This window comes from Podarcis vaucheri (genome assembly GCF_965113315.1).
Source record: "Podarcis vaucheri genome assembly, chromosome: 5".
Classification (NCBI taxonomy): domain Eukaryota; kingdom Metazoa; phylum Chordata; class Lepidosauria; order Squamata; family Lacertidae; genus Podarcis; species Podarcis vaucheri.
Genome location: NC_138763.1, coordinates 7,793,769 through 7,821,749, shown reverse-complemented (window position 1 = coordinate 7,821,749; position 27,981 = coordinate 7,793,769). Strand labels below are relative to the sequence as shown.

The window sequence follows — 27,981 nt, the reverse complement described above, 5'->3', positions numbered from 1 at the left end:
TGCTGCAAATGAGGGATATTTTAATTGGTCCAATGACAGTAGAACTAAGTAAACCAAGGACGGAATGTTAGTCAAAGTGGAAAATAATAATAATGGAGAAATCTATGGCAATAAATAAACAAACCATGGTAATTATTTTGATAGGCTTCCTGATGCACTGCAGCGGGGAATAGCACAGAGTTTGTGAGGGTGGGGATGCAATGTCAGCCCCAAAACAGGCCTTTTATTGAGTTCTTTCACTCCTTCTGGCAGCTGGAAGCGGAATGCCCTCAACAGAGTGGTTAGGAAGAGGAATATCTCCATCTTGGCCATCTGCTCTCCCACACAGGCTCGAGCCCCTGCAGAGGAAAGAAGGGGGAAGTAGCAAGTGAGTCATAACCAACTCCATCTATTCTCCAGTTCATCTGGTTTGCTCAGCTAGTAGTTTTAGCCACAACAACAACAACAAAAAGCTGGAAAACATCTACTCCAAAAGTACCTCCCTTGAATCCTCTGGGCTGACATCCTGAGGGCCCTGGCTTTGCTCCAGGAAATACTGGAAGCTGACCTTGAGTGGCTGCAGTTCCCAAAGGAAGACTAAGCTTGAAAGCAGTGTGAGCATTTGGATATGGAGCATACAGGTCATGGTTGCATCACTATATGTAGTACTTTGGGAAAGCAGGTCTAACTACTGCCAGAAGGACATAAGAGAAGGAATACGGTAAATCAAAGTGCATTTAATCACACATTGCCTGTGTGTGAATCTCAGAGCTGACACCTGGTGGCCAATAGTGGCAGCTACCAAGTCCAACAGTGATGGAGGTAACAGAAGCTACAACAAAAAAAAAAGAAATGAAGAGATGGAAAGAGAGAAAGAGGCTGGAGCAGCTGTTTGTTCTGGGCTCAGCTCCTGCAGTAGCCATGCAGAGAAAAATATTCTGTACATGGAAGTGCATGCAATTTACAGCAGAGCTACGGTTTCTAACTGATCCATTCTTTTTTCTATATTGTTTTGCCAATAAATAAAAAACCCCACAAAAAAACCAAGCACAGGAACCAAATGCCCCAATTCTTACTGCAGCTGTGTGGCTGGTGGAGCTGAGGATTTAACCCCTTTACTTCTAAACCATTTCCCCAAACTGAATTTCTCTTCAAGAGATGACAGTTGCTCCATGGGAGGGATAGTCAATGTGGTTCTGTCTGGTTCTTGAACTATCCAGCTTTAGGCAGCATAGCCAAGAGTCATGGATGATGGGCACTGTAGTCCAACATCTGGAGGGCTATCCCTGCTCTAAGGCATAAAAAGTGCTTCCCTGTTCCAATGTGTTTTAAAATGTCCTCAAGCAGTCGGTGGCAATTTAAATTTGTATTTCTTTTTTTCCTTCTTTCCCTTGTTGGGGGTGGGTGGGTGTAATGGATATTTGGTGGGGGTTAATTTTAGTATAATTGTTCTGTTTTAGCTTTCTGTTGTTTTATTGGTTCTGTATAGTTTGTGTTTTGTTTTTAAGGGGCGGGATCAGGGCTGCCTGGGAGTGAGGCATCAGCCAACACGATGGCTGGGACAAGTTCCACAGGGGGGGAAGCACTGGGACATCCGATCTCGGTGATCATGGGCAGGAGGCGGAGTTACGCTAAGACCAGACCATGTCATTACCAAGGAGGCAGGTTTAGTCGTTGTTTGAGGACTATCCCTGCCTCCAGGTCTGGCCTTGACCGGATGGATACTGGAATCAACAGGGGAAACCCACATAACCTGAAGGTGTTGCTGTGTAATGCCAGGTCAATGATGAATAAAACCACTGCCATCCACGACCTGATTGTGGATGGAGGATTTGACCTGGCATGTGTGACAGAGACCCGGTTGGAGGAAGCAGATGGGCCTGTCCTTGCTGCTGCTTGCCCACCAGGTTTCTCTTACGCACAGCAACCCAGGTCATGTGGGCGGGGAGGGGGGGTTGCAGTGATTTTTAGGAAGTCATCAGTTTGCACCAGGCGTCCTACTGGGAAGACCCAGTTTTCTGAGTGCATGTTCTGGAAGTTGGGCAATAGGGGCAGTACAGGATTCCTTTTGGTGTACCGACCTCCCCGCTGCACCAATGATTCCCTGTCCGAGCTGCTTCAGGTCGTGGCGGATGTTCTCCTGGAGACACCTAGTTTGGTCGTCCTAGGGGATTTTAACATCCATGCCGACACGACCTTACAAGGGGCCGCTCAGGACTTCGTGGAAAGCATGGCCTCCATGGGGCTGTCCCTGAATAGGTTGGGCCCAACTCATAGTCATGGACATGCCTTAGACCTGGTATTCACCTCTAGTGACGTGGGTGATCTGACACTAAGTAAAAGTGAAACCAAAGAAGTGCCATGGTCAGATCACTTCCTGGTGCAACTGGACTTCTCCGTGACCCTTCCCCTCTGCAGGGAGGTGGGACCAATTCGGATAGTCCGCCCCCGCCACTTAACGGATCCAAATGGTTTCCAGAGAGTGGTAGGGGATGCTTTATCCCATGTTGATGGCCTTTCAGCTGATTCCCTGGTGGCCCGCTGGAATGCGGAGTTAACCAGGGCTATCGACTGTCTGGCTCCGAAGCGCCCTCTCCGATTGCATGGAGCCCGGACAGCCCCGTGGTTTTCCCCGGAGCTGAGGGCGATGAAACAATCGCTGAGATAGCTAGAGCATCGGTGGCAGAAAACTCACTCCGAATCTGACCGGACACAGGTTAGAGCTCAACGTCGAGCCTACCAAGTGGCAATAGCGACGGCGAAGAAGGATTTAACTTCAACCGGCTCTCACGTAACCATCCAGCCACAGCTTCCAGACATCTGGTCAGTGTGTCTGGGGCCGAGTCAGGATGGCCATCCATCAACAGATAGAGTTGGGTGTCATCAGCATACTGATGGCAACCCAGCCCCAAACTCCGGACAAGCTGGGCGAGGGGGCGCATAAAGACGTTAAAAAGCATCGGGGAGAGAATCGCACCCTGAGGCACTCCACACACCAAGGAGTGGCGCGATGACAATTCCCCCCCAAGCGCCACCCTCTGTCCCCGACCAGAGAGAAACGAGCGCAGCCATTGAAGGACTGTGCCCTGGATCCCCAAGTCGGCAAGGCGGTGGTCCAGGAGTTCATGATCGACCATGTCAAAGGCTGCTGACAGATCTAGGAAGAATCAGCAGCCCCGACCCGCCTCGATCCAGCTGCCTACGGAGATCATCTGTTAGGGAGACCAGAGCTGTCTCGGTCCCATGACCAGCGCGGAAGCCGGACTGGAATGGATCCAAAGCAGAAGGGAAGGGCTGGGCGATGGGCTCTGCGGGGTGGTGAATGCTTCCCTCCATGAGGGAACATTCCCAGATCTGCTGAAAGAGGCAGTCATTAAACCGCTTCTTAAAAAACCATCTTTAGACCCGGCCAGTATGGCCAACTATCGCCCAGTCTCAAATCTTCCATTCTTGGGCAAGGTGATTGAGCGTGTGGTTGCTGAACAACTCCAGGCATGCCTGGAGGATGCGGACCATTTGGATCCCTTCCAATCGGGGTTCAGGCCTCATCATGGGACTGAAACTGCCTTGGTCGCACTGGCTGATGATCTCCGGCGAGCTAGGGACAAAGGTGAGAGTTGTTTCCTAGTTCTGCTGGATCTCTCAGCGGCCTTTGATACAATCGACCATAACATCCTTCTGGACCGTCTAGAGGGGTTGGGAGCTGGGGGCACTGTTATACAGTGGTTTCGCTCCTCCCTCCTGGGCCGTGTTCAGAAAGTGGTGGTGGGGGATGAGTGTTCAGACCCTTGGGCCCTCACTTGTGGGGTGCCTCAGGGTTCCGTCCTCTCCCCCATGTTTTTTAACATCTATATGAAGCCGCTGGGAGAGATCATCAGGGGGTTTGGACTGGGTGTCCATCAATATGCAGATGATACCCAGCTCTACCTCTCTTTCAAATCAGAACCAGTGAAGGCGGTGAAGGTCCTGTGTGAGTGCCTGGAGGCGGTTGGAGGATGGATGGCGGCTAATGGATTGAAGTTGAATCCTGACAAGACAGAAGTACTGTTCTTGGGGGACAGGGGGCGGGCTGGTGTGGAGGACTCCCTCGTCCTGAATGGGGTAACTGTGCCCCTGAAGGACCAGGTGCGTAGCCTGGGAGTCATTTTGGACTCACAGCTGTCCATGGAGGCGCAGGTTAATTCTGTATCCAGGGCAGCTGTCTACCAACTCCACCTGGTACGCAGGCTGAGACCCTACCTGCCCGTGGACTGTCTCGCCAGAGTGGTGCATGCTCTAGTTATCTCCCGCTTGGACTACTGCAATGCGCTCTACGTGGGGCTACCTTTGAAGGTGACTCGGAAACTACAGCTAATCCAGAATGCGGCAGCTAGACTGGTGACTGGGGGCAGCCGCCGAGACCACATAACACCGGTCTTGAAAGACCTACATTGGCTCCCAGTACGTTTCCGAGCACAATTCAAAGTGCTGGTGTTGACCTTTAAAGCCCTAAACGGCCTCGGCCCAGTATACCTGAAGGAGCGTCTCCACCCCCATCGTTCTGCCCGGACGCTGAGGTCCAGCGCCGAGGGCCTTCTGGCGGTTCCCTCATTGCGAGAAGCAAAGCTACAGGGAACCAGGCAGAGGGCCTTTTCGGTAGTGGCGCCCGCCCTGTGGAACGCCCTCCCATCAGATGTCAAAATGATAAACAACTACCTGACATTCAGAAGACATCTTAAGGCAGCCCTGTTCAGGGAAGTTTTTAATGTATGATATTTTAGTGTTTTTTTTGTTTCTATGGAAGCCGCCCAGAGTGGCTGGGGAGGCCCAGCCAGATGGGCGGGGTACAAATAATACATTAAAATAAATTAAAAGTGTTTTGAAGGGGAATTCACATTGGAAAAGTGACATGGAAGAAAAGTGTTAAATCCCCACACTCTCAGCACTGTCACCCAAGCCTTATTTTTAAACCACATGTGATCCTTCCATGGCCCTCTCACTGTTCAATCAAACAACAACAACAAGATTCAATTTATATAACACCTTTTATCCTAAGATCCCAAACTGGTGTATAACATTAAGAACATAATTTATGCAGAATAATAAAAACCCCAACACACAACAAAATAATATACAGCAAAATGATAAAATAATCATAACATCAGTTCCCCTCATCCACATTTAACAGGCCATACATTATAGCGGCCAAAGGCCTGGGTAAAGAGGAATGTTTTTGTCTGGTGCCTATCCCACTCTGTGTGTGTTTGTCTAAATTTAATTATTTTTATTAATAATAATAATATTTATACACTGCACATCTGGCTGGGTTTCCTCAGCCACTCTGGGCAGCTCTCAACAGAACACTAAAAACAAAATAAAACATAAAACATTATAAACTTCCCAATACATAGCTGCCTTCAGATGTCTGCTAAGTCAGATAGTGGTTTTTTTCATTGACATCCGATGGGAGGGCATTCCACAGGGCGGGCGCCACTACCGAGAAGGCCCTCTGCCTGGTTCCCTATAACCTCACTTCTCACAGTGAGGGAACCGCCAGAAGGCCCTTGGCGCTGGATCTCAGTGTCCGGGCTAAATGATAGGGGTGGAGATGCTCCTGCAGGTACACTGGCCCTCTAGTAGTCTTTAGCTAAAAACAGTGAAAAGTGGGAGCAGATTCATTACCCACAAAGCAACTAGTTAGAATGGTACCTGCAAGCTACTAAATATAACTGTAAATTATTTCTGTGCATACCTGCGCCAAATGGGAGATATTCTTCTCTAGACCTGAAATTTCCATCCTTGTCCAAAAAGTGGTGTGGGTTGAACTCTTCAGGTGTTTCCCATCGTGTGGGATCAACAAGAACAGAATTCAAATCTGGAACAACAAATGTCCCCTAAAAAGAAGAAACAGTTGGCTCAGAATGCATCCGGACCAGCACACTTCAGAATGGCTTTGAAAAACTAGGAGCTGGCAGGCTGGCACACGCAGTAGATTTATGGGAAGACTGTATCGGCATTGTCCCCAGGCAACACAGTGATTTCAACCAGGACTCGGTTGAAAAAGATAATTAAACTGGATTATGAAGTCATCATATAGTGAAGGGAAGTTATTAATCTTGATAAAGTTGGTTATGTCTTAAGTATCTGGGCTTCATCTCACATTGCTTACACAATCAGTCTCTGGCTTATAAATATCGTAACAGTTTATTAACCTTCAGGGTTCCCCCCCCCTAGTTCCTCAGACTCTGCATTACACATGTGGATGCTTAATTCAAAGTGTCACCATCAGATGCTCTTTTCTCTCAAAATATACAGATGTTTCCTACCTTTGGAATGTGAAAACCACGCATCTTCATATCCTTTGCACTTCGTCTGGGAATCCCAACTAATAAGGGATATTTTGCACGCAAAATTTCATGCATCACCGCATTGGTGTAAGGCAGTTTCTTTCGATCTTCATAACATATGGGAAGGGAGGAACCAAAAACATCTTCCATCTCCTTGTAGACTTTATCTGCAGGAAAAAGTGGGAAATGAAGCTTTATTTTAAAATACCCTGGTTTAAATGTGAGAAACTTCTGACAATCAAGCTGTGTAGGGTGGGATGAAAAGACCCTGATATATTAAGTGAAGCTCATTGATATATGCTGGCAGCATCCTGGAAATAAGAAGTTAACAATTAAGTAAATGCAGGTGCATGTGGAAAAGGTCTACTGCTCTGTGGTAGAACATCTGCTTTGAATGCAGAAGGTGCCAGCTTCAATTCCCAGTATCTCCAGTCAGGGATGAGAGCATGGGCATAGCCAAGGGGGGCCAGGGAGGGGGACCAGGTAGGGGCAGATGCCCTCCATAGCAATAAAAATAAAAATAAATAAATAGCTAATTGAGGTTCTGCCCCTCCTAACAAAAGGCCTGCCCCCACTAACAAAAATCCTGGCTACGTCAATGGCTGGGAGTGTTCCTTCTCTGAAACCCTGGAGAGCTGCTGTCAGTCAGGATTGCAGCCAGGGCACGGAAACAAAAGGGCTAGCTGGCACAATTATATGGCTGCCCATTCCCCCCTGTCTTCTTCCTGGCCAGGAGTAGGGCAAAGTGGTTGCTTGGCCACTTTGGCGACCCACACCGTGCCCTGCTCAGCCATGCCCCAAGGCCTTCTGCTGCAGCGAATGCTTCTGTGGTGAAATCTGCAAAGCAGGCACAAGATGTTGCAGAGGAGGAGAGCTGGCGATGACGCTCCTGAGTCGGATTGAGGGCCAACCAACCCTCCTGCGGCTGCCATCTTGGGACGCCATGTAAAGAACACCAAGGGGGTGGCAGGAGCAGCAGGGGTGAAGCAGCTTGCAACAGCAGCAGCAAAATGGCATTTGGCCACAACTAGAGCCCACAGATACTAAAGGAGGAGCGAAAGTGCCCCACAGAGTCCTCTGGGGCCTCCCCTCACTTTTTTTTACCTCAGGAATGCAACCACCAGCAGCCTGGTCACTCTGGCCTGCCTTTTCCTCTCAGTGCCTCAGAGAGACAGGGCAGGAAAGGGGAGAAGGATGGCTAACAGCCTAACAGCAGGACCGAGGCCTATCCTTAGCAGCTATCCCTCCTTTTTCCATGTAAAAAGGTAAAATGGCAGTGGTGAGAGCTCTGTGCTTTCCCCAACCTGATCATAGAACTCCCCTCCTTTTCCCTTATGTGGCTCAAGAATGTAAAAAGCGCAGAGTGGCAGCTGTGAGCCTCAGCGGCGTAGCGTGAGTTGTCAGCACCCGGGGCAACGCAAGTAATTTGCGCCCCCTAACCCGGGGCAAGGCAAGTAATTTTTTGCGCCCCCCGCTGCCGCCCAAACGACGCCGCTTGCCCGGAGGAGGAGGGGGGCAGAGAGGCAAGGAAAATGCAACGGCCCAGCAGCTGCAGCAGCACCGGCGGAGGCAGGGCTGTGAGGAGGGCCTGCCTGGCGCGTCCTCCGCGGCGAGCGCTGAGAGCCGCTGCCTGCCGGGCGCCTTCAGCCCGGACGCGCGCACAGCTCGTCGGTTCCGCGAGACATGCGGCTCCGCTACAGCCTGCGCCCGAGGCTCTTCGGCGACTCCGGAGGCAGCGAGCGCGCCCCCCCAAATGTTGCGCCCGGTGCGGCCGGCACCCCTGGCACCCCCCACGCTACGCCACTGGTGAGCCTCCAATGAAGCGGGGGGAATACTGACAAAATTACCTTGTTGATGACAGTAGCTGACATTAGCACACAGACCAAGACTTCTTTGGCTCAGGACCCCAGTACATTGGGGGCTGCCTTTCTCCATAAAACCTACTCATGCTCTAAGTTTGCCACCTGAAGCCCTTCTCTGTGCATTTCCTCTGAGAGATGTTCATTATCCAAGTGGTGACGCATTTTATCACCTTTTTGAGCATTCTGCATAGAAGCAATAACATTATCCCAGCAGACTAATCTAGTACAGTTGACAAGTCAGCACAGAATCTCTGTTCCCATATATTCTAATAGGTAGTATTAATCTCCAGACAGCTAAATAGACATATTATACACCCACATAGCTTACTTGACACACAACAAGCACCATTTTTGCCAAATCCATCTGGCTCACCTTTTCCCACTCAGGCTTCCCAAATTGATTCATTCAGTGGAAATTGGTATGACAGGTGAAGTATGGACTGGTTCAGTCAGTGATGGGTTATAAAATAAATAAATAAATGAGGAGTAGGCAGAAATACTGCCAAGGTGCTAGATGCCCAGGGGGAGACTGAACTTCTATCTATTTGATTTTAATGTACCAAGCTGTTGCAGTTGACAATGCCTTTGATGATCGCTTCTAATGTACGGCCAAGTGTAGGAGAAACTACATTTGCATATCAGATATAGATCAAATATTTTCAGTTCAGCTCACTGAGCCTTTCCAAAACAGCCATAAAACCTTTCCTTGGAACATGTCCCACCTATTCAATTAAACTTCAAAGATAGGTTATTAGGCCTGAAGTGTTTTGTGTGGGTTTAAAAATACATATATATATACATTTTAGTTGATTGTCAGATATGAATGAATATTTGTCACCCACCCATTATGAAACCTTGGAAGAATCACAACCTACTACTAAAAAAGCAGATAAATCTAAGCTCTTCCCTACAGGGATCCAGGGAAGTGCTTGCTTCCATTGCAAAGTTCTTCCTCACCTTGAACATCTGGATAAGACACCATGAGGAGCAGTGCCCATTGCAGAGTAGCAGCAGTCGTCTCTGTCCCTGCGATAAAGAGGTCAAGAACACACTGTGCTAGGTTGTCTTCATCAAAGGTAGAGTTGGGGTCATCCTTGCTCTATTGACGATAATGGAAAAAGTGAAATGTTGGAATTATTTACAGGCCACACAAAATCTATCTGACCTTGCAACATCTAATAATATGTTTTGCAGGTGAGTGTACTGGGAGATATCTGTACAGAGTCATGGATTGGAGTAGTAATCTAAAACAGCATTACAGTGTAAAAGGTACAGGAAATGATCTTTTCTTCTGAAGACATGTACCATAAGAGGTAATAAAAAGAAAACACAGAATTACAAGGTGAACTGGGGTGATCTGGGGAAAGTTATCAAGCTTCCAAATCAAATCACCCCACTAACAACGTTTCTCAAAGCAGATCTGGGACTTCCTACACTTCTGAATAGCTCTGCAGCTCAGTTGTCCGAAAACCATTCATCAACCAGTTTTCTCCTACCCCCAAAATGGAATCAAACTGATTGGGGAAGCACCCACAGCATGAGAGGTGATGGGTGGGTGAAATATACTCAGAGTCGCAAAGTGATTTCATGCTCTTTATTCAGCTCATAGTGGTGAGGAGGAATGAGTGAAAGTCCCCTCACAGTATCTGCTTTATATACATTATTTACACAATGGGCTGCACATGATTGGTTAATTCCGGAATTCTACTGTAAGCCAATCAGGTTGTGGATTCACTTCAATCTGGAGCAGGATTGGGTGGTTCCTGCCAACCAATCATACTGCTGCATTGTTCTAGGACCAATCAGACGGCTGCATTCTGAATCCTATTGTTCTAGGACTAATCAGACTGCTGCAATTTGGATCCTATTGTTCTCAGTACATAACACCCCTCCCCTCTAAGTTCCAGTCCTGCCCGGGAGGTCGCATTCATAGTCCTTGAGGTACGCCGGCGGCCTACGTGTGCGTTGCGGCCTGGGGTGTTCCCTGGTCCGGGCTCCAGGTTCTGGCTCGTGTTCCAAGGATGCTGGCTGTGATGGGGTTGTTTGGTCTGGTGCAACAGGCTCGCTCAGTCGTGGTTCTGGTTCTGGTGTCCTTTCGGCCTCACGGGTCCTCTCTGTATTTACTGGTTCTGCCTCCCCTGCTGGCCCCTCCTGCTCTATGGGCCTCACTGCCCCGCTGTTCCCTTGGGACTCCTCTGACCTGTCCTCCTCCTGGGTTTCTCCTGGGAATTGTCGCCGTATCTGGTCGCAGTGGCGGCGCCAGCATTGCCCCCCATCCGTTAGCACCTCGTACTACACTGGGCCAGTGACCCTGGTGACTGTGGCGGGTACCCATGCTGGGCCTGCCCCAAAATTCTTTGCGTACACTGGGTCCTGGGCCTCGAAGGTCCGGGGGTTCCTGTCTTCCCCCACCACTACCTCATCCTGAGCTCTATCGGGGTGAAGGCGGTCCAATCTGATTGCAAGGCGCCGACCCATTAGTAGTTCAGTGGGGCTCCGGCCAGTCGTTGAGCTGGGGGTGCTGTGCTGTGCTAGGAGGAATGTAGCAAGGCGGTACTCCCAGTCCCCTTGCGTCATGCGGCGAAGGGTGTCCTTGGTGGTCCGCACCATGCGTTCTGCTTGGCCATTGGTGGCAGGGTGGAACGGCACCGAACGGATGTGGCGGATGGCGTTCTGTGCTGTGAAGGTTTGGAATTCTCCTGACGTAAATGCAGTCCCATTGTCTGAGACGAGAGTGTCAGGGAGCCCGTGAGTTGCAAACAGCCTGCGTAGTACCCGGATGGCTGCGGACGTGGAAGTGGACGGTACCAGTGCGACTTCCAACCATTTGGTGTAGGAGTCCACCACTATGAAGAATGTTTTCCCCTGAAAGGGGCCAGTGAAATCCACATACAGGCGTGACCATGGTGCTCGGGCGGACTCCCAGGACTGGACTGGGGCCCTTGGGGGATCTGGGCGGGATTCTTGGCAGGCCTGGCAGTGTTTGACCCAGGCCTCTATCTCTCCATCAATCCCCGGCCACCACACATAACTCCTGGCAAGGGTCTTCATTCTTACTACCCCTGGATGTGTCTCGTGTAGGGCTGTGAGGACCCTTTTGCGGAGGGGCTGGGGAACGACTCTGCTTCCCCATAACAGGCACCCCTTGTGGGCTGACAGTACATGTTTGCGGGTTGTGTAGCCGGCGAATTCTGGCCCGGGGCTGCTGCTGGGCCATCCCCTCCACACCCAGTCCAGGACCCGGGAGATGACCCTATCTTTCTTGGAATGGTGTGCAACTTCTTGTGCCTGAATGGGGCGGTCGGGAAGCAGCTCCAGGCTCATAACCTCTTGTGCAGGTGCTGGGTCAGGGCCTGTTTCCGGTAGTGGTAGCCGGCTGAGGGCGTCCGCATGGCCCATCGCCTTCCCCGGTCGGTGAATCAGTGTATACTGGTAGCTGGCAAGGAAAATTGACCACCTGAGGACGCGAGGAGACAGCACTTGGGGGGTCTGCCTTTCGGGGGCAAACAAGCCAAGCAACGGCTTGTGGTCAGTCACCACGGTGAAGGGCCGCCCGTACAAGAAATCATGGAATTTTTTTACTCCCTTCACGATTGCCAGACCCTCCTTGTCAATTTGCGAGTAGTTCCGCTCGGTTGCGTTGAGTGTCTGGGAAAAGTACGCCACCGGTACCTCTCTTCCATCCGGGAGTTGGTGCCCCAGGACAGCGCCAATGCCATAGGGTGAGGCGTCGCATGCTAGCACCACCGGCAGCCTCTCGTCGAAGTGTGCCAAGACCGAGTTTGAGACAAGCAAGTCCTTGACTGCCTGGAATGCGGCCTCCTGGCGCTGGCCCCACACCCAAGGGGCCCGCTTGTCCAGGAGTCTGTGTAGGGGCTCCGCTACCGCCGCCTTGTGGGGAAGGAAGTGTTGGCTTTTCGCAGTATGGTAGCGCTGCAGAGAGCTTGCTGGGGAGATCATGCATTAAAAAGAAAGGACTCAAAAAGTACTTAAAGGTTTTAATAAGAAAAACAAAAACTCCATTTACACTAAATACATCAACAAACCAACATGACCCAACCACCAACCCATCCCCCAGGGTAATGGCAGAGCTAGGTGCTGCTCCTTATATACTCTACCCAAATGCTGACACGCCTTAATCAAATACAACTCAGCAGCACCTGCCATGTTTCACAGCTGTAAAGCTGGGTCTCGTTATCTTGCTCTGGCCCTTGCTCTGGCCCCTTAAAGACATACACATGGAGTGGAACAATGATGAACCTTTACATTCAACAGGAAGGAATGGTAAAAGTTCAATAGTCCCAAGAAGGCCTGAAGTTCAGTCTTGCTCTTGGGCGCTGGGGCATCACAAATAGCCCGTACCTTGTCCCCAGTCGGGTGGACCCCTTCTGCGTCCACCATAAATCCCAGAAAGTCCACCTGAGACACTCCTAGTAGACATTTTTCCCGCTTCACCTTGAGACCCGCCGTCTGGAAACGGTGCAGAACGGTGCGGAGGCGGTCCTCAAACTCCTCTGGTGTGGGCCCGGCAATCAACACATCATCGAAGAAGGGGGTGACACCAGGAATCCCTTTAAGGAGAGAGTCCATTAGATTCTGGAATATGCCTGGTGCCACGCTGACCCCGAATTGCAGCCGCTTTACCCTGAACGCTCCTCTGTGCGTCACAATCGTCTGTGCCTCTGCTGTGGCCTCATCTACTGGCAGCTGTTGATATGCTTGGGCCAAGTCCAGCTTGCCAAAAATTTTCGACCCAGCCAGGGTGGCAAGGACATGGCTGACCACTGGCACTGGGTATGCGTGGGCCGTGAGGGCCTTGTTTATGGTACATTTGTAGTCTGCGCAGATGCGGACCGAACCATTAGGCTTGACGGGTGTGACGATTGGGGTTTCCCAGGGGGCATTAGGCACCAGCTCCAGCACTCCTTGCTCCACGAGTCGGTCCAATTCCTCGTCTATACGGGGTTTCAAGGCGAACGGGACCCGCGGGCCTTGAGCCTGACCGGTCGTACTGCGGGGTCAAGCTGTAGCGCAATGGGGGGGCCCGTATACTGTCCCAATTTCCCGTCAAAAACCCCTGGAAATTCCTTGCATATGGCATCCACGTCCACTTGTAAGCTAGTCTGGTTCACCCCGGTGACAGCTAGCCCCAGTGGTCCAAACCATGCCAATCCCAGTAAGCTAATGTAGGGGCCCTTGACCACAAGCAAGTCCAGTTGCTGCGTCCGCCCTCGGTATTGCACCCTGAAGGTCCCCACCCCCATTGTGGGGACCTTACGTTTCTGGAAGTCCCGTAGGGTGAATGGGGCCGGCCTGAGTTTGGGACCCCCAGTAGGACACAGTTTCCTTAAGGTCTTTGCTGAGATTATGGATAGAGTTGAACCCGTGTCAAGCTCCATGCGGCATGGGGCCCCCTCTATCTGTACCTCTACATAAATTTTCTCTACATTAGGGTGGGGCAACTGGTATACCTGGCAGTCCGTGAGCTCCGTCGAGTTGCCTTGGTGCGTTGGGCCCCGGGACCTGGGGCTCTTGGGTTGGTCATCTGATGCCTGGTGTCGGGTGGGCCGAGCCCGACACACCCGGGCGATGTGTCCCGATTTTCTGCACTGCCTGCACTCTGCGTTGCGGAAACGGCAGGTCCTCCTCTCGTGACTCTCCCCGCAGCTTGCGCAGTTTCCTCCTTCTCGTCGAGGCAGCTGTGGTCTGTGCGCTGCTTGAGTGCGCTGCTGTACTCGGTGCACCTCCTCCCTGTCAGATCCTGAGTCGTCGGTGAGGTCTTCGTGGTGGACCCTCGGTTGGGATGGCAGGCTCGGCCGTGCCTCTTGCGTCGACCTCTCGGCAGCTTCCATTGCCAGGGCCTCCTCCAGAGTGACCTGGAACGTTAGGTCCTTCTTAGCGTAGAGGCGTCGTTGCAGCTTCTCATCCTTCAGGCCACCGACGAGGCGGTCACGAAGCATGTTCTCCAGCTCTGAGAAGTTGCAGAACCGGGCGGCTTGGCGGAGAGAGGTCACAAACCCAGTTATGGTTTCCCCAGGGGCTTGTCGCTTTGCGTAGAAGGCATTTCGACGAGCCACCACTGAGGGCTGCGGCGAAAAGTGCCCCTTCAGCTGTTCCATTATTGTTTTGTATGGAACAGTAGCGACGTCTTCAGGCGCAAGGAGAGCCCGGGTGATTTCAAACGTCTCCTCTCCGCAGACGCTGAAGAATATCGCCCTCTTCTTGGCGTCTTCTTCGTCGGTGACCCCTTTGGCTTCTAGGAGGAAGGTGAAACGGGAGGCGTATGCTTCCCAGTCTCCAGATGCTGGGTTGAATGGCGAGAAGCTGCTGTCGGTTGCCATTCTGAATTCCTTGTGTCCCGGAGCTGAAGCCTGGATACACGGTGCGAGGCAGCGGTGCGGCAGGTGGCGGTGCTGCGGTGCTGTGTGTGGCAGTCAGCTCAGCGGGATCCCACCTTCGTCGCCAGTGGAATATACTCAGAGTCGCAAAGTGATTTCATGCTCTTTATTCAGCTCATAGTGGTGAGGAGGAATGAATGAAAGTCCCCTCACAGTATCTGCTTTATATACATTATTTACACAATGGGCTGCACATGATTGGTTAATTCCGGAATTCTACTGTAAGCCAATCAGGTTGTGGATTCACTTCAATCTGGAGCAGGATTGGGTGGTTCCTGCCAACCAATCATACTGCTGCATTGTTCTAGGACCAATCAGACGGCTGCATTCTGAATCCTATTGTTCTAGGACTAATCAGACTGCTGCAATTTGGATCCTATTGTTCTCAGTACATAACAGTGGGGATGGGGGGATCTTTCATTTTGATAGGACTTGCTTTTAAGTTCTCCTCCAAGAACATAATGTTACATGGCAGCATATAAATGATAGATAGATAAATCTGAGTTTGTGGGGTGCGAGACATCCTAAATTCCTGGGTCCAATAAAAGTTAGAATTAATCACAATTTGGGGGTTAAACTGTGCTAATGCATTGAACTCCTGCCTTGTGACAGTGGGTCATTAGGGGAACAAAGCCTGGTAAAGACTAAGTTGTGAACTGAAGAAAAAGTAGAGAGATCATTAGGAGAATCACTGCCAGGAATTCAAATGGGTAAAGCCCATCCCTAGGCCCTGGTTTTAGTTAGTAAGACAAAAGGCTTCTGGTAGTTTTTAGGACGGCAGTTTGCCTGATATGTGAGGGAGGAAAATCTTGGGTAGTCAGCAAGCTATAGAGGGGGGCCAGAGTGATGTTTTGGAGCATCTTTGATTTCTGTTTGAATCCAGAACTGTATTTATGGGAGAAGCAAGGCCTTTTTAGGGTGTGAATGCTCTGAACCTCTCCAAGGCATTCTCAGGCTGTATATATGTGTAAACCATATATCATAAAGATACCACCGTTTCCACTGTGCCACATTTTCAAAGGATACACAGACCCTGGGTAAAGTCCCAGACCCCTGGACTCTCGCACTGCTGTGGAGATCGTGGTGGCATGTAACATATCTTTTCCCATTGTTGTAGGACAGAATCATGTGTGGAATAGCCACTAATCCTCAGAAGTATGGGAGCTGGGCTTCATAATCATGATCGCATAGCACACAGAACCTTACATTTGTCCCTATTCAAATTCATTTTGTTAATTTGGGCCTAGTTTTTCAATCTGTTAAGGTCATTTTGAATTCTGATTCTGCCTTCAGAATTCATAGATGAGACCAGGAATGTGTGTCTAAATGGTGCAGCAAGATGGTTCCAGGTGTTGGACTTCTGCTAAATCCAACCGAGTTTGCTTCGTTTCATGCACTAAAGTGTCTTGAGCTATTATTGGATACTTACTTTCTCAATTTGAAGTAGATAGAAATCAATGAAATCCTGAGGCTCATCCTTTTGCTGCTTTCTATGCCTTTCTACCTCTTCCTTTGCAAATGAATGTACTAGCTCTATGGAAGAAAATGCCTTATTGTGAGGTCCTGGGAGATGTTTCAGCAACCATGGGAAGAGTTCATACAGCTGCAGGGAAGAAGAAAACAAAACCTGTCACTCTCATGATTTGGTCTAGCAATACATTTTAATCTCACATTTTCTCCAAGCGGTTCAGTGTGATATATCTCCCTCGCCCACTTTATTTTCAAAACAACCCTGAGAAGTAGATACACTTGTGTGACAGTGAGCACAGATTAAAACAACCCATTGTCCTAAGCCAAACTCTCTAAAATGGGCTGGGGAATTTTTTTTTCTGCCTACCTAGGGCCACATTCTAAAATCTGATGAAGTCCAAGGCAAACATATCAATAGGTTAATCTTATTTAGTAGGCTTCTGCACCTGCTAACTTCTACCTCCCTTAATATTCACTACTATCCTTATTTAAGCGTGTTTTTCTAGTGTGTGAGTTGAGGTTATTAGTCCAATGCTTAGCAAGTCTGCTTTGAATACCTTCATGACATACTACTCTAAGAGTAGTACCAGAATAGTTCTGTGAATACTTATGGCGGTGAAGGCCTCTCTGACACCCACCAGGAAAAAAAAAATACTCACACAATGAATTATGGAACCTCCATGTTTTAAGCAAAAATCAACACCTTCCATCATTTTTTGGAACTTTTCATCTTCGAGGGAAAATCGGTACCCAAAAGCCAAAACACATATTAAATTGGAAACTGCATTTGTGATGGGCAGTGATGGATCAAGTGGCTGTCCTGAAAATGAAGTTATTTACAGATATTGATGAGGCTTGCATTAATTCACACGTTTTCTTTTTCTTGAAATGCCCTTGCATGAACTCATTTTGTATGAAGCTTGTAAAATGCTAATTAACTCAGCTTGCTCTTGCATTTTGGAATTTTTTTTTTTGCAAAGAAACAGCTAGCCTCTTATCCAAAATGTGCTTGGGGTGCAATACTGTGCAAATTTATCTGGAAATAAGGCTAATTGAACTTACTTTTGAGTAAATGTGCATGGGACTCTGCTGACAAGACTTGGAGGTGGTTGTTGCTGAGTCTTTGAAAGCCCTTTCTCACCACCATACCTGGAGCTTAATAGTAGCTGCTCAGTTTCCTCCTTCCCTTTAACCTTCTTCAGCTGATTCTCCCACATCTTGTTCCCCTCCCCACTAGTGATAGCACACACCAGTTCTGCTTAGACTTAAGTTTCCCCCCTAGAAACATCACCTCAACTTCCCATCTATTGTTCTCTCCCTTCCAGCTGATAGCAGCTACTGAAAGAAAAAGGGAAGCTACCAACCCCCCAATAATTCCACTGAATGTTCCACTGAATTCCAGTGAATGGTAATGTTAATTAGCACTTCAATAAAACAATTCAGAGCTGATGAGCTGAGTTGTAGAATTAATGGATCTTTGAAAATTTTGTCATTTGGTTTGCTATTTTTTGTCTGCTGCAAAAAAATTCTGCACTGCTAAATATTGCTGATCACCTTGCAAACATTCATAAACATGCAGAGCTTGGTATCAAGCTTGATTCTTACAAAATCCATCACCATTATCCAGTGTCATTATCCAGCATCACATACCCTTTGCCTGCGCAAAGATCTTCACAAGCTCAGTGGCCTCCTCTTCTATTTGGTGCTCCATACCTTTCTTCCCCAGCCCCAGCTTCCGCATAGTAATCACACCGAAACGTCTGTGCTGCTTCCAGATGTGACCATTTGAAAATACCATGCCTAAGACAATCAAGAATCAATGAGAAAATATTACTTACAGTGTTACAAAGAAGTGTTTTATCTGGCATTGCTCTCTCATGTCCCCCTAACCCCTGCCTAGCAGGAACTGGAGGGCTGCTCACTGACAGGGCTGAGCAGAACTCTGAGCCTCCTGTTTGTACTGACAAGGACTGCTACATATGTAATTGACATCTGACCTACCCCTGATGTACGCTCATTGGGGACAGGTCCAGCAACACTATGGTGAGGCCAGCAACTAAACATGCTTTATGTGGGCTGGGACTGCAACAAGATGCCCGGGGTATTAATAATAAATGCATTATTATTATTATTGTTATTGTTATTGTTATTATTGCTGAGGTGCAGCCTTACAGCTGTCCAGATGCAGCACTCAGTGGGTGGGGCACCCATCTTGACAAGAAAGCTCTACCAGTTGCTCAAAGGCTTCTCTGAAGCAATTTGTATAGTCTACATGTATTTTATGTATTAATCTATTTTTAATCTTTTGCTGGAAGCCGCCCAGATGGGCAGGGTAGAATTATTATTATTATTATTATTATTATTATTATTATTATTATTATTATTAACATGCCCCTGCATCTGAACCTTGGTTCTCTTGGCCTGCCATCCAAGACCCTGGACCTACCAACTCCAGTTTGCTTGGGCCACTGCCTTCACTTGTTCATGGACATCACAGAATCATAGAGTTGTAGAGTTGGAAGGGATCCTGAGGATCGTCTAGTCCAACCCCTTGCAATGCAGGAATATGCAGCTGTCCCATGCAGGATCGAACCTGGAACCTTGGCAATTTTCTAGGGGAAAAAAACACTGGCTGTATCCAGTTTCTCAGAGCAGACCCATTAAAATTAATAGACCCAAGTTCATCACACCCATTTATTTCAGTGGGTCTGCTCTGAGTATGCCTAATATTGACTACATCCTTATATGTTCCAGAGAGAGAGAGAGAGAGAGAGAGAGCCCTCAGTGGGATGACCTGTGCACATCTTGTGCCTCTGTTCTAAATTAGCAGCCCATGTCATGGCCACTGAAGGCAACAGGTGTTTCTCCATCAACATGTTTTCAAGCTGGACTTGAGCTATCATCCATAGATTCTATCCAAAAGTACCAGGAGCCACATGTTTTAGGCGCACATGGATGTGACTCAGCTCAAGACTCCTAGCTGCACCTTTTGGCTGACATTTTGAGGCAACTTGGCCCAAACGTCATCAGTTTTCTTTGATGGCTTGCCAAGTTGGCCAACAGGCAGATCAACACTGTTCAGGATGTATGCAGATGTTACTGCAGGGCTTTGCCAGGTTCAAGAACTCAGTGTTCCATAGGTATTTCCCAAAGGATAACTTAAGTTACAAGTCCCACACTACCTTCGTTTATCCTCCTTACAACAACCTACTCTGGATTCTTTTAGATTTCCCCCCAGATTCGTGTACATTCAATTACTCTGCTCCTTATCAGTCACTTCTTCCTTCCAAGCAAGCAAAACTTCCTCTTTGAGCACCTCCTGATAACCTGTGTCTTCCACATTTGCATAACTTTTGTAGACTTCTGACTTTTATGTAGCAGACTATATAAACTAAGGATGATGTGGTAATCTCAGTGCCTAAAAACATTGCTGACAAATGTGGTGCAATGGCTACTTTCAAGAACTCATGTGCTGGAGAAAACTCCAGATGATGGAAACATTCAGAGCATTATTCTCTTTTGCTTGGTGGTTTCTCTGGAGAAAAGGTCTTTCAAACCCATCACTCTTCACAAAAACTTACCCTTCTTTTTAAGTGCAGTTTTCAGGAATGGGGTTACTGGTCGGTCGAACAGGTCATCGAAATGGTTTGTAAGGCCTTCTTTCACTGTTTGGTATCCAGATAGTACTACTGCTGGTACATATGCTCCCCATATACAGTACACATTTCCATATTGCTTTGCTATCTGCCATTTGGATCAAAAGAGAAATATCGCATTCAAACCAAGCAGATCAATTCAAGTTAATGCATTGACTACAGCCTTCCTCACCGCTCCAGCTTCTGGCTGTGTGCAGCTTTCCTCTAGTTTTCTCTTCCTGTCAGATTCCTATTGCTTGCCTTATCACCTTCCCTTCGTTCTTCTGGGTCATTCCATCTTCCAAACACCCATTTGAAGCAAACACCCCCTTCCTGTCCCTGACTGCCTTGCTCTTGCATAGAATTAGAACAGTACAGGCGTGGGGATACTGACAAGGTTCTTCACAACCAGAAAAACAATGCATTAAGTGACAAACAGTCCATTAGTGAAATTGGGAGTTTAGCTAGGAGATGGTTAATGGGACCAGAATGATCACAAATGTTCCTTAGGCAGAGCTGCCCCACACAACCTTTGTTTGGGAAACTACCGTATTTACTCGAATCTAATGCTCACCCTTTTTGGCCAAATTACCACTGCAAAAAATATGGTGCACCTTAGATTCGATGGTGCATTAGGCTTGAGTAAATACAGTAAGTTAACAGTTTAAGAAAGCTATGAGATTATTGGGGAAAATGTCTTGTCCTGATTACCATCCATTAGCCTGTGGAAAAGGGGTAAGATATTGGGAGTGTAGAATAGTAGACTGCATTTTCTAGGTCACCCCCATCCCCTACATTTAAAGCACATGAGTTCCTCCAAAGAATCCCAGGAACTCTCCACATAGCTCTTGTTATGAGAAATGATTTATTGTATTAATAAAGCTGCACACCATTGTGATATTTCAGAAAAACACATATCAATACTACTTCTCAATACTGATTCTATGTAATCTTCTTTGAAAATGTATCAAATGTATTGTTGTTTTGATATATAAGTTTCTCCTATAAGTATGTTTTGTTTCAGTCTATAAGTATATGTTTCTTCTATAAGCGTATCTTTCTGTATAAATGTAGTGTTACGTATTGTTAAGGTTATGAAAATGTTCCTGGTACTGTCAGTGTAAGTGCAACTGTATCGGTTGGTCTGTTCTAAAACACCACCACATTATCACTTACTGGGTCTACTATGCTATGGAAACTGTTCACAAAATCACACAAAACACAAAAATTATTCCACAATGGTTCATTCATGATCCTGCAATCCCATTCATACAAACATTAACATGCTAGTGTAGAGTCAATGCCCAAAGCTAACACCTGTCTTCTTCCTGCGGGTGTCAACCACAGCTATAATTTCCAGCAGGGACAGTTATCGAACAGCATCGAGATGACTTGGGGGATGAGACAGCAATGCATTCTGGACCCCACATTGTTTTGTCTATTCTTAAATGACCTAGAAGAGAACTTAATGGACCCAGATAGACACCTTCCAAAAACAGGAATGAGAAGGACCCCCTTGTTGTTATATGCTGATGACGCGGCCATCATCTCACGTTCCAGACCAGGTTTGAATTATTTGCTGAGGAAATTTTCTGATTACTGTTCTGGAAATGGTTTATCCATTAATTATGACAAATCTAAAATTTTAGTTTTTGAAAGAAGCTTCTCCCGGTCTAAATGGGTGCTGGGTGGCTATAACCTTGAACAGATCAAATACTTCAGTTATCTAGGGCTCACATTCCATCATACAGGATCTTGGAAGCATCACTGGCAAACCCCCCTTCAAAAGGCGAAGATCACAAAGCTAGCCATACTCAGATTCTTTTTCACAAAGGGCAGCAAATATGTTCCAGCAGCCTTAAGGGTTTTCAACGCAAAACCCATTTCCCAACTCCTGTACGCTGCAAATGTCTGGCATAATGGGACCTGCCAAAGCTAGATGGCTTTCAGGCAAAATTTCTACGATCTCTGCTGCTGTGTCCCCAACTCCATACTTCTGTTAGAAGCTGGTGAATGCCCAATTTCAACTAAAGCGTGGTGGGTTGCCCTAAAACATTGGCTCAGGATTTCAGTGTTTGATCTAGAGAAGGGTTTGTACCAACATTTGACCAATGAGGAATTTGTCAGCAAATGGCAGAAAACCATGTCTAAAAAAGCCACCTCTATTGGTCTGTCACCCCCCCCAACTGTATTACCTGGGTTATGAAGGCGCCCAAAAGATGTTAAAGCAAAGACTATGGGATAATGCACACAGTGACTTGCTATCTCGACCACACGCAGTCTCTAGTCCGCTGGCAGTAGGAGTACAATATGGGTATGTCTTTAAGTTAACATCTTACATTAAAAACCTGACAGTACCAAACTATTGAAGGCTTTTCACCAAAGCCAGACTAAATGTCTTTCCTTCTGCAGTGTTGGCTGGCAGGTTGAGAGGAGTTCCCTACCAGGACAAACTTTGCTCATGTGGTCAAGACATCGATTCCATAAAACATATTTTGTTGCATTGTGCAAAATATGAGCAAGCCAGGGCTGAACTGATACTACCCTTGCTGGTACCTTTTCCGGGAAAATCAGAGGCTCACTATGTCAGGTTCCTATTGGAAGACCGGACAAATGCTAGAACATTAGCAGTGGCAAAGTTTTTATCAGTGGTTGCAAAAACAAATGATCCCTATATTCTGAACAAAATGCTTGTTTAACTTGGAGGTAGGCTGTATGAATTGTGTATTGCTTTGTAATGATTTGTTGGGTCTCTGGACCATAATAAAGACTGATGATGATAATTTCCAGCACCCTCAAAAGTTCCCAGGATTCTTTGGGAGGAAGGATTATTTAGTGTAGATGTGACCAAAGGCACAGGAAGAGAGCAGACATTGCACTCTGTAAGCTAACAACATTTAGATGGAAATCTGGCATGGGATCAGTGGATTTGACTGTTTTCACCTATGCATATATTACAAAATGACATAAGTCTCTGACGTAAAGAAACTGGATCCTGAAAAGCAGTGTATCCCTGGGAATCCTCATTGTTGGGAGAAGTGGAGTGAGCATAACACAGTAGCAGAGAAAGGTGGGGGCGGTGCCGTCCTAGGGGGGTGACATCGCCACGGGTGGCACCACCCGGGACACTCCCGCCACCGGTGCAACCCCCTGGGATGCACGCCGGCATCGGTGCACCCCTGTGGGTGGCTAGCCCTGCCTCCGTGAGCCACTCCGGGTCCCAGAGCAGCTAGCTCTGCCTCTGGCATAACACAGCCCCAGACATGTTTCCTTGGGCATGTTTAGCCATCTTGTGGATTGTGAAATGGATCTTTTGCTTTCAACATCTCCATCTTACAATTAGAATGCAGTTGTGCATGGAATTGTGTTTCATAAGTAAATGGCCAAAACATTTGGTAAACCGTATTGTTTTCAATATAGTTTCTTCCTTAATGAGAATCCAGGTTTACAGTAGCAACAACAACAACAACAACAACAACAATGTATTATTCTTATGCCACCTATCTGACTGAGTCACTACAGCCACTCTAGGCGGCTCCCAACAAAGTATAAAAAATATAACAAAACATCAGCCATTAAAAACTTCACTGAACAGAGCTGCCTTCAGATGTCTTCTAAAAGTCAAATAGTTGTTTATTTGTCTGACATCTGACAGGAAGGTGTTCCACAGGGTGGGTGCCACTACTGAGCAGGTCCTCCGAGACAACTTTTTGAGTAATCTGTTAGATTACATGGGAAATGCCAAATCAGCAACCAAATGCCAAATCAGCACTACCAGACGTTATGGGGAACAGGTCGTTAACTGGTCATTAATTGGGAAGATTGCAAGTTACATCTCCATTGGATATTTCATTTTCAACATCATTTTGCAGTTGAAACCCTTGTGTGTGTGTGTGTGTGTACTAGTAGAGGTGTGCACTGACCACAAAACTGTTCGGATCCTGGTTTGGCAATTCAGAAAACTGTCCACTTCAGTTCAGACCCATGCAGAGGAAGGGAGGGAGCTGGGTATATTTGCCCTGAGCCTCAGAGGGCTAAACTGGCTGGGGAACCCGCCAGGGACCAACTGCTTTTTTGGTTTGCATTTATAACTTTGTTCCAGATAGGGGTGCAGCTGGGCTGCCAGTCAAAGTTGATGAAAGGCACTCTGTGCCACTGAGGCCACCTGAGCCTCAAGTGACAGCAAAGGACCCAGCAGTAGCCCTAAGCCTGTTCCTTCAGAGGGAGCGATTGTGTCAATGGCCTGAGCCACTTGGATGTTCCAGAGGCTGACCAGGGTTTTGTCAGGAGCGCCAGTCAAATAAGACAAAAATTCCCCCAAAGCTGTCTAGAAACCCATTGGATGCATCAGCCCCCGAGGGCGGGCCATCCATGTAGGTCCCCTGCCTTCACACATGGGAAAAGGTGCTGAAAGCCTAAATCTCAGCAGGAGGTGATCTGACAATGACTATGATTTCAATATTTCCCACTTTCAGATCACCCCCTTCCTGCCCAGTTGAGAAAACAAGGTCCAGAGTATAACCTGCCACGTGTGTTGGGCTGGTAACATGCTGGGACAACCCTCTCTTCCCAGGCACATCCCACAAAACCACCAAATTAAAAAAACATACAAGTTAAGAACAGTTAAATACAGTTAAAAATAGTTAAATCATTTTAGACAATTGGAGCCATACTAGCAAAACCAAAACCAGCTAAACAATGCCCCAACTCAAAGATTTTTTTTAAAAAATCTTTTAATTTTTGTATGTTTTAAAGCAGGGTTGTGAATGATTCTTCATTTTTCTGTTTTATATTTTTGTAAACTGCTTTGAGGTTTTTTTTTCTTACAGTCGTTTAGTTTCATAAAATGTATACACAGCTTGATCGTCAAAAACCCTCAAAGCAGTTGGCAAAAAGTAACCATATGCAGAAGAACCTGTTCCATCAATGTGACACATATTGCTTGAGACTTTTCCCCAAGAAGCAGGATGCTTGCTAGAAGGTGCCAAATTAAATTACAAGTGGGACATTAGTACAATAGGAGACAATAGGAGACATCATGTGATGGAATTGCAAAGAGCCTTGAATGAATGAATGAATGAATGAATGAATGAATATTTATTTTTGTGAGCCATCGGCCATAGCAATAAAACAACAATACAATATGGAAAGGATAGTGTCAGGAGACTGCCATCGTAACAGGGGAGGGAGGCAGGGGGCCCGTTGGGATACAGGGAGCCCCTGAAAATCCTGAGGAGCAGTTCTTCTTCCAGCGGTGGGAAAAGCCACACCTCCAGTGGAGAAGAGAGGGAAGGGGCCAGCCAAGAGAGGGAATGGCTTGAGGATGCTGCTGAGAGCCCCAGCGCCTCACCTAGCCAGGAGGGACGCATTGCCCACCTTGCGCAGAGGGGTGAAATGCAAGGAGGGGAGGTGGAGGCTTGGGGTGACGAAGTTCTTATGTTGGGGGAGAAGCCGGAAGGGGCCTCTCCCGGATTCTGCAAGTGACTAAGACGGACATGAACTTTGTGTATCTGTACTGTAAATAGTTTGCACGATAAAACCTGCAAAAGACAGGTCGGAGTCCTGCCTGGTTACTCATGAGCAACCACCACACAGCATCCGACAGATAGAAATAAAAAGTAATTATATAAAATACATTTTAGGGTTTTGAATCAATAATCAAATAGTGGATCTTATTCTGATTGACCCAGCTAAAAACCTTGCAACCTTTGCTGTCACCTGCTCATCTTGATCTGCCAAAAGAAAGGACACAGTGGCAGTGGTTGGGTGACCCAGAATGGACAATAAAAGAGGGGTGATAATCTCATTCCTCAAGTATTTATAAAGAGTGCAAGCCAGAAGGGCATGCGAGAGCCTTGAAGATAATCTACTCCAGGCATGTCCAACTCCCAAGAGACTACTCCCAGTATAAAAAAAAACTGGCAGTGATCTACCCATTGTTATTGGAGGGAGGAGGAGCATGTATAGGGTGGGTGGGTGGAAGGTGGTGGCTAACTGGAAGCAGGGGGTGGGCTGGGGGTAGAATTGCCCAAAGTCGTTGAACTATTTTTAGGGAGAACTGCCAAAAGCTGATGAACTTTCTTTTAGGGGAGAGTTGCCAGAGTTGTTGAGATTTTTTTAGGGGGAGTTGCAAGAGTTGCTTTTTTTAGGGGGCTACATCATGATGCATAATGAAACACTAAGACAGGAGACATTCCTTGGGATTTCAGCCAGAGGCGGAGGAAAATACTGACAGGGGCAGATCGACCGTGATTGACAAGGAACTACCCGACGATCTGCCTATTAATTGCAGTCGACCGGTTTTATGTGTCTGATCTGCTCTAACATTTACTCAGCACAGGATATGCAATGTAGGGTACAACTACTACCAGGGCTCAGTGGCGTAGCGTGGGGGGTGCCAGGGGTGCCGGCCACACTGGGCGCAACATCTGGGGGGGGCACGCTCGCTGCCTCCGGAGTCGCCGAAGAGCGTCGGGCGCAGGCTGTAGCGGAGCCGCATGTCTCGCGGAACCGACGAGCTGTGCGCGCATCCGGGCTGAAGGCGCCCGGCAGGCAGCGGCTCTCAGCGCTCGCCGCGGAGGACGCGCCAGGCAGCCCCTCCTCACAGCCCCACCTCCGCCGATGCTGCTGCAGCTGCTGGGCCATTGCATTTTCCTCGCCTTTCTGCCCCCCTCCTCCTCCGGGCAAGCGGCGTCATTTGGGCGGCAGCGCCAGCGGCAACTCGCAGGTTAGGGGTTAGGGGGGCGCAAATTACTTGCCTTGCCCCGGGTTAGGGGGCGCAAATTACTTGCGTTGCCCCAGGTGCTGACAACTCACGCTACGCCGCTGCCAGGGCTTCCCACACACCAGTTCACAGGAGCTGAGCTCTGACACCTCTAAGGTGGGCACCATTGCCATTCTAAAAGAACACAGGAGAAGCTTATGGAGTGCTCCTCTTTTTCTAGAAAAATAGCACTGACTACTACAGTATCCCTAGCATAAGACCATAAAGCTCGCTACCTCCTAAGGAAGTCAGTTCTATTACTCAACAGCTCTTACAATTCTGAAGTTTCTCTTAAGCCTTTTGTCACAATCTACTTTCTTGCCATTTCTATTCATCCATTCTAGTCCTTCCCTCTTGAGCAACAGAGAACAAGTCTGCTCCATCTTCTGGATAATAGACATTCAGTTATTTGAAGACTTTCGTCATGTCACACCCTTAATCTTCTCTTCTCCAGGCTAAACTTTCCCAATTCTTTCAACCACCCCTCAAAGGATTTGGTTTTGAAATTACTTTTGGTGGAGAAGTCAACAAGAAGGAGAGAATATTGGGTGGAATCGTTAGCAAGTCAAAATCCCTGGACTGATTAATGTAGACACAAGGTTTTTCCAACAAAACACTTTTATCCCCAGGTACCCGAGGAAGAAAATAATTTGCAGTTCTTCTTGCTAAGCTTCTTACCCGGCTGATTAATTATTAGGAAAAGGTACCTGAATGAGCGTTTCTTGAGTAGCTATGATCCCGATCCGCCAGAGACCACCAATGATAGGAAGTGAAAGAGGACCAGGAGGGTAGTGTCTTCGTGACCAGACCTGTTTCAGGAAGTGCAGAATCAGAAGACTCACGGACAGGACAATAAAAAGTTCCCAGATCCCTGCCATTTCTTTGCTTCTTCTTTCTGTCTTTGTATCCTCCTTGTACAGCTGTCAGTTAACTGTGATTTCTCCTGTGGTTTGTTGCTTCTTTTTGAGACGGCTGCCAAATGCGGCTGTTTCTCCATCAACAGCATGTTATATACTCCCCAGCCAAAGATGCAAGTGACAAGATTTCATTGCAGCATCTTCAATTAGTGATAGTTTGCTATCAAGATAGTTAAGCCTGATAACATTTTAACCAATAGTTGAAAAGCCTGTTTGGTCAAAGTAATCCTGCACACCAGTTACCCAGCAGGCATAAATATGCCAAGCCAATGCCCTACCCTTACCCCGCCCAGAACTACAAGGAGGGGGGAGCAGCTTCCATACCAACGCTGTAGCAATGACACCCTCATTTGCACTCAGACATGGAGAGAACCAGTGCACTGGCGTCAAGGCTCCCCTGTCTGGAATATCTCCCTGTCCCACCCCATACACAATAGTCCCACAGCACCTCCCATTCCAGGAACTCCTCACCACCACAGTTTGGGGCTTTCCCAACACCTCTTCTGAGACAAACCTCACCCTAGATTGGGATCCTCCCGGCTCTGCTTCATTTGCTCCAGGAACTCAAGGGCAGCCCAGCAGCTTTGTTGTTGCCTCTTCAACATTGAGTTAAAAAGAAGTAAAAACTCAT

At 47.7% G+C, this 27,981-nt stretch overlaps 1 protein-coding gene across 1 annotated transcript; it reads right to left on the bottom strand.

Annotated features, from left to right (window-relative positions):
* On the bottom strand, window positions 1-27,764 carry LOC309533157 (cytochrome P450 2J6-like). Its single transcript, XM_082224353.1, has 9 exons — window positions 27,141-27,764; window positions 19,617-19,779; window positions 17,686-17,835; window positions 16,695-16,855; window positions 15,995-16,168; window positions 9,125-9,266; window positions 6,285-6,472; window positions 5,711-5,852; window positions 1-338 (listed from the first exon to the last, which is right to left on the bottom strand). The coding sequence occupies exons 1-9, from the start codon at window positions 27,309-27,311 to the stop codon at window positions 133-135; spliced, it is 1,497 nt and encodes a 498-aa protein (XP_082080479.1). The 5' UTR covers window positions 27,312-27,764; the 3' UTR covers window positions 1-132.
* Between the last annotated feature and the right edge of the window lie 217 nt (window positions 27,765-27,981).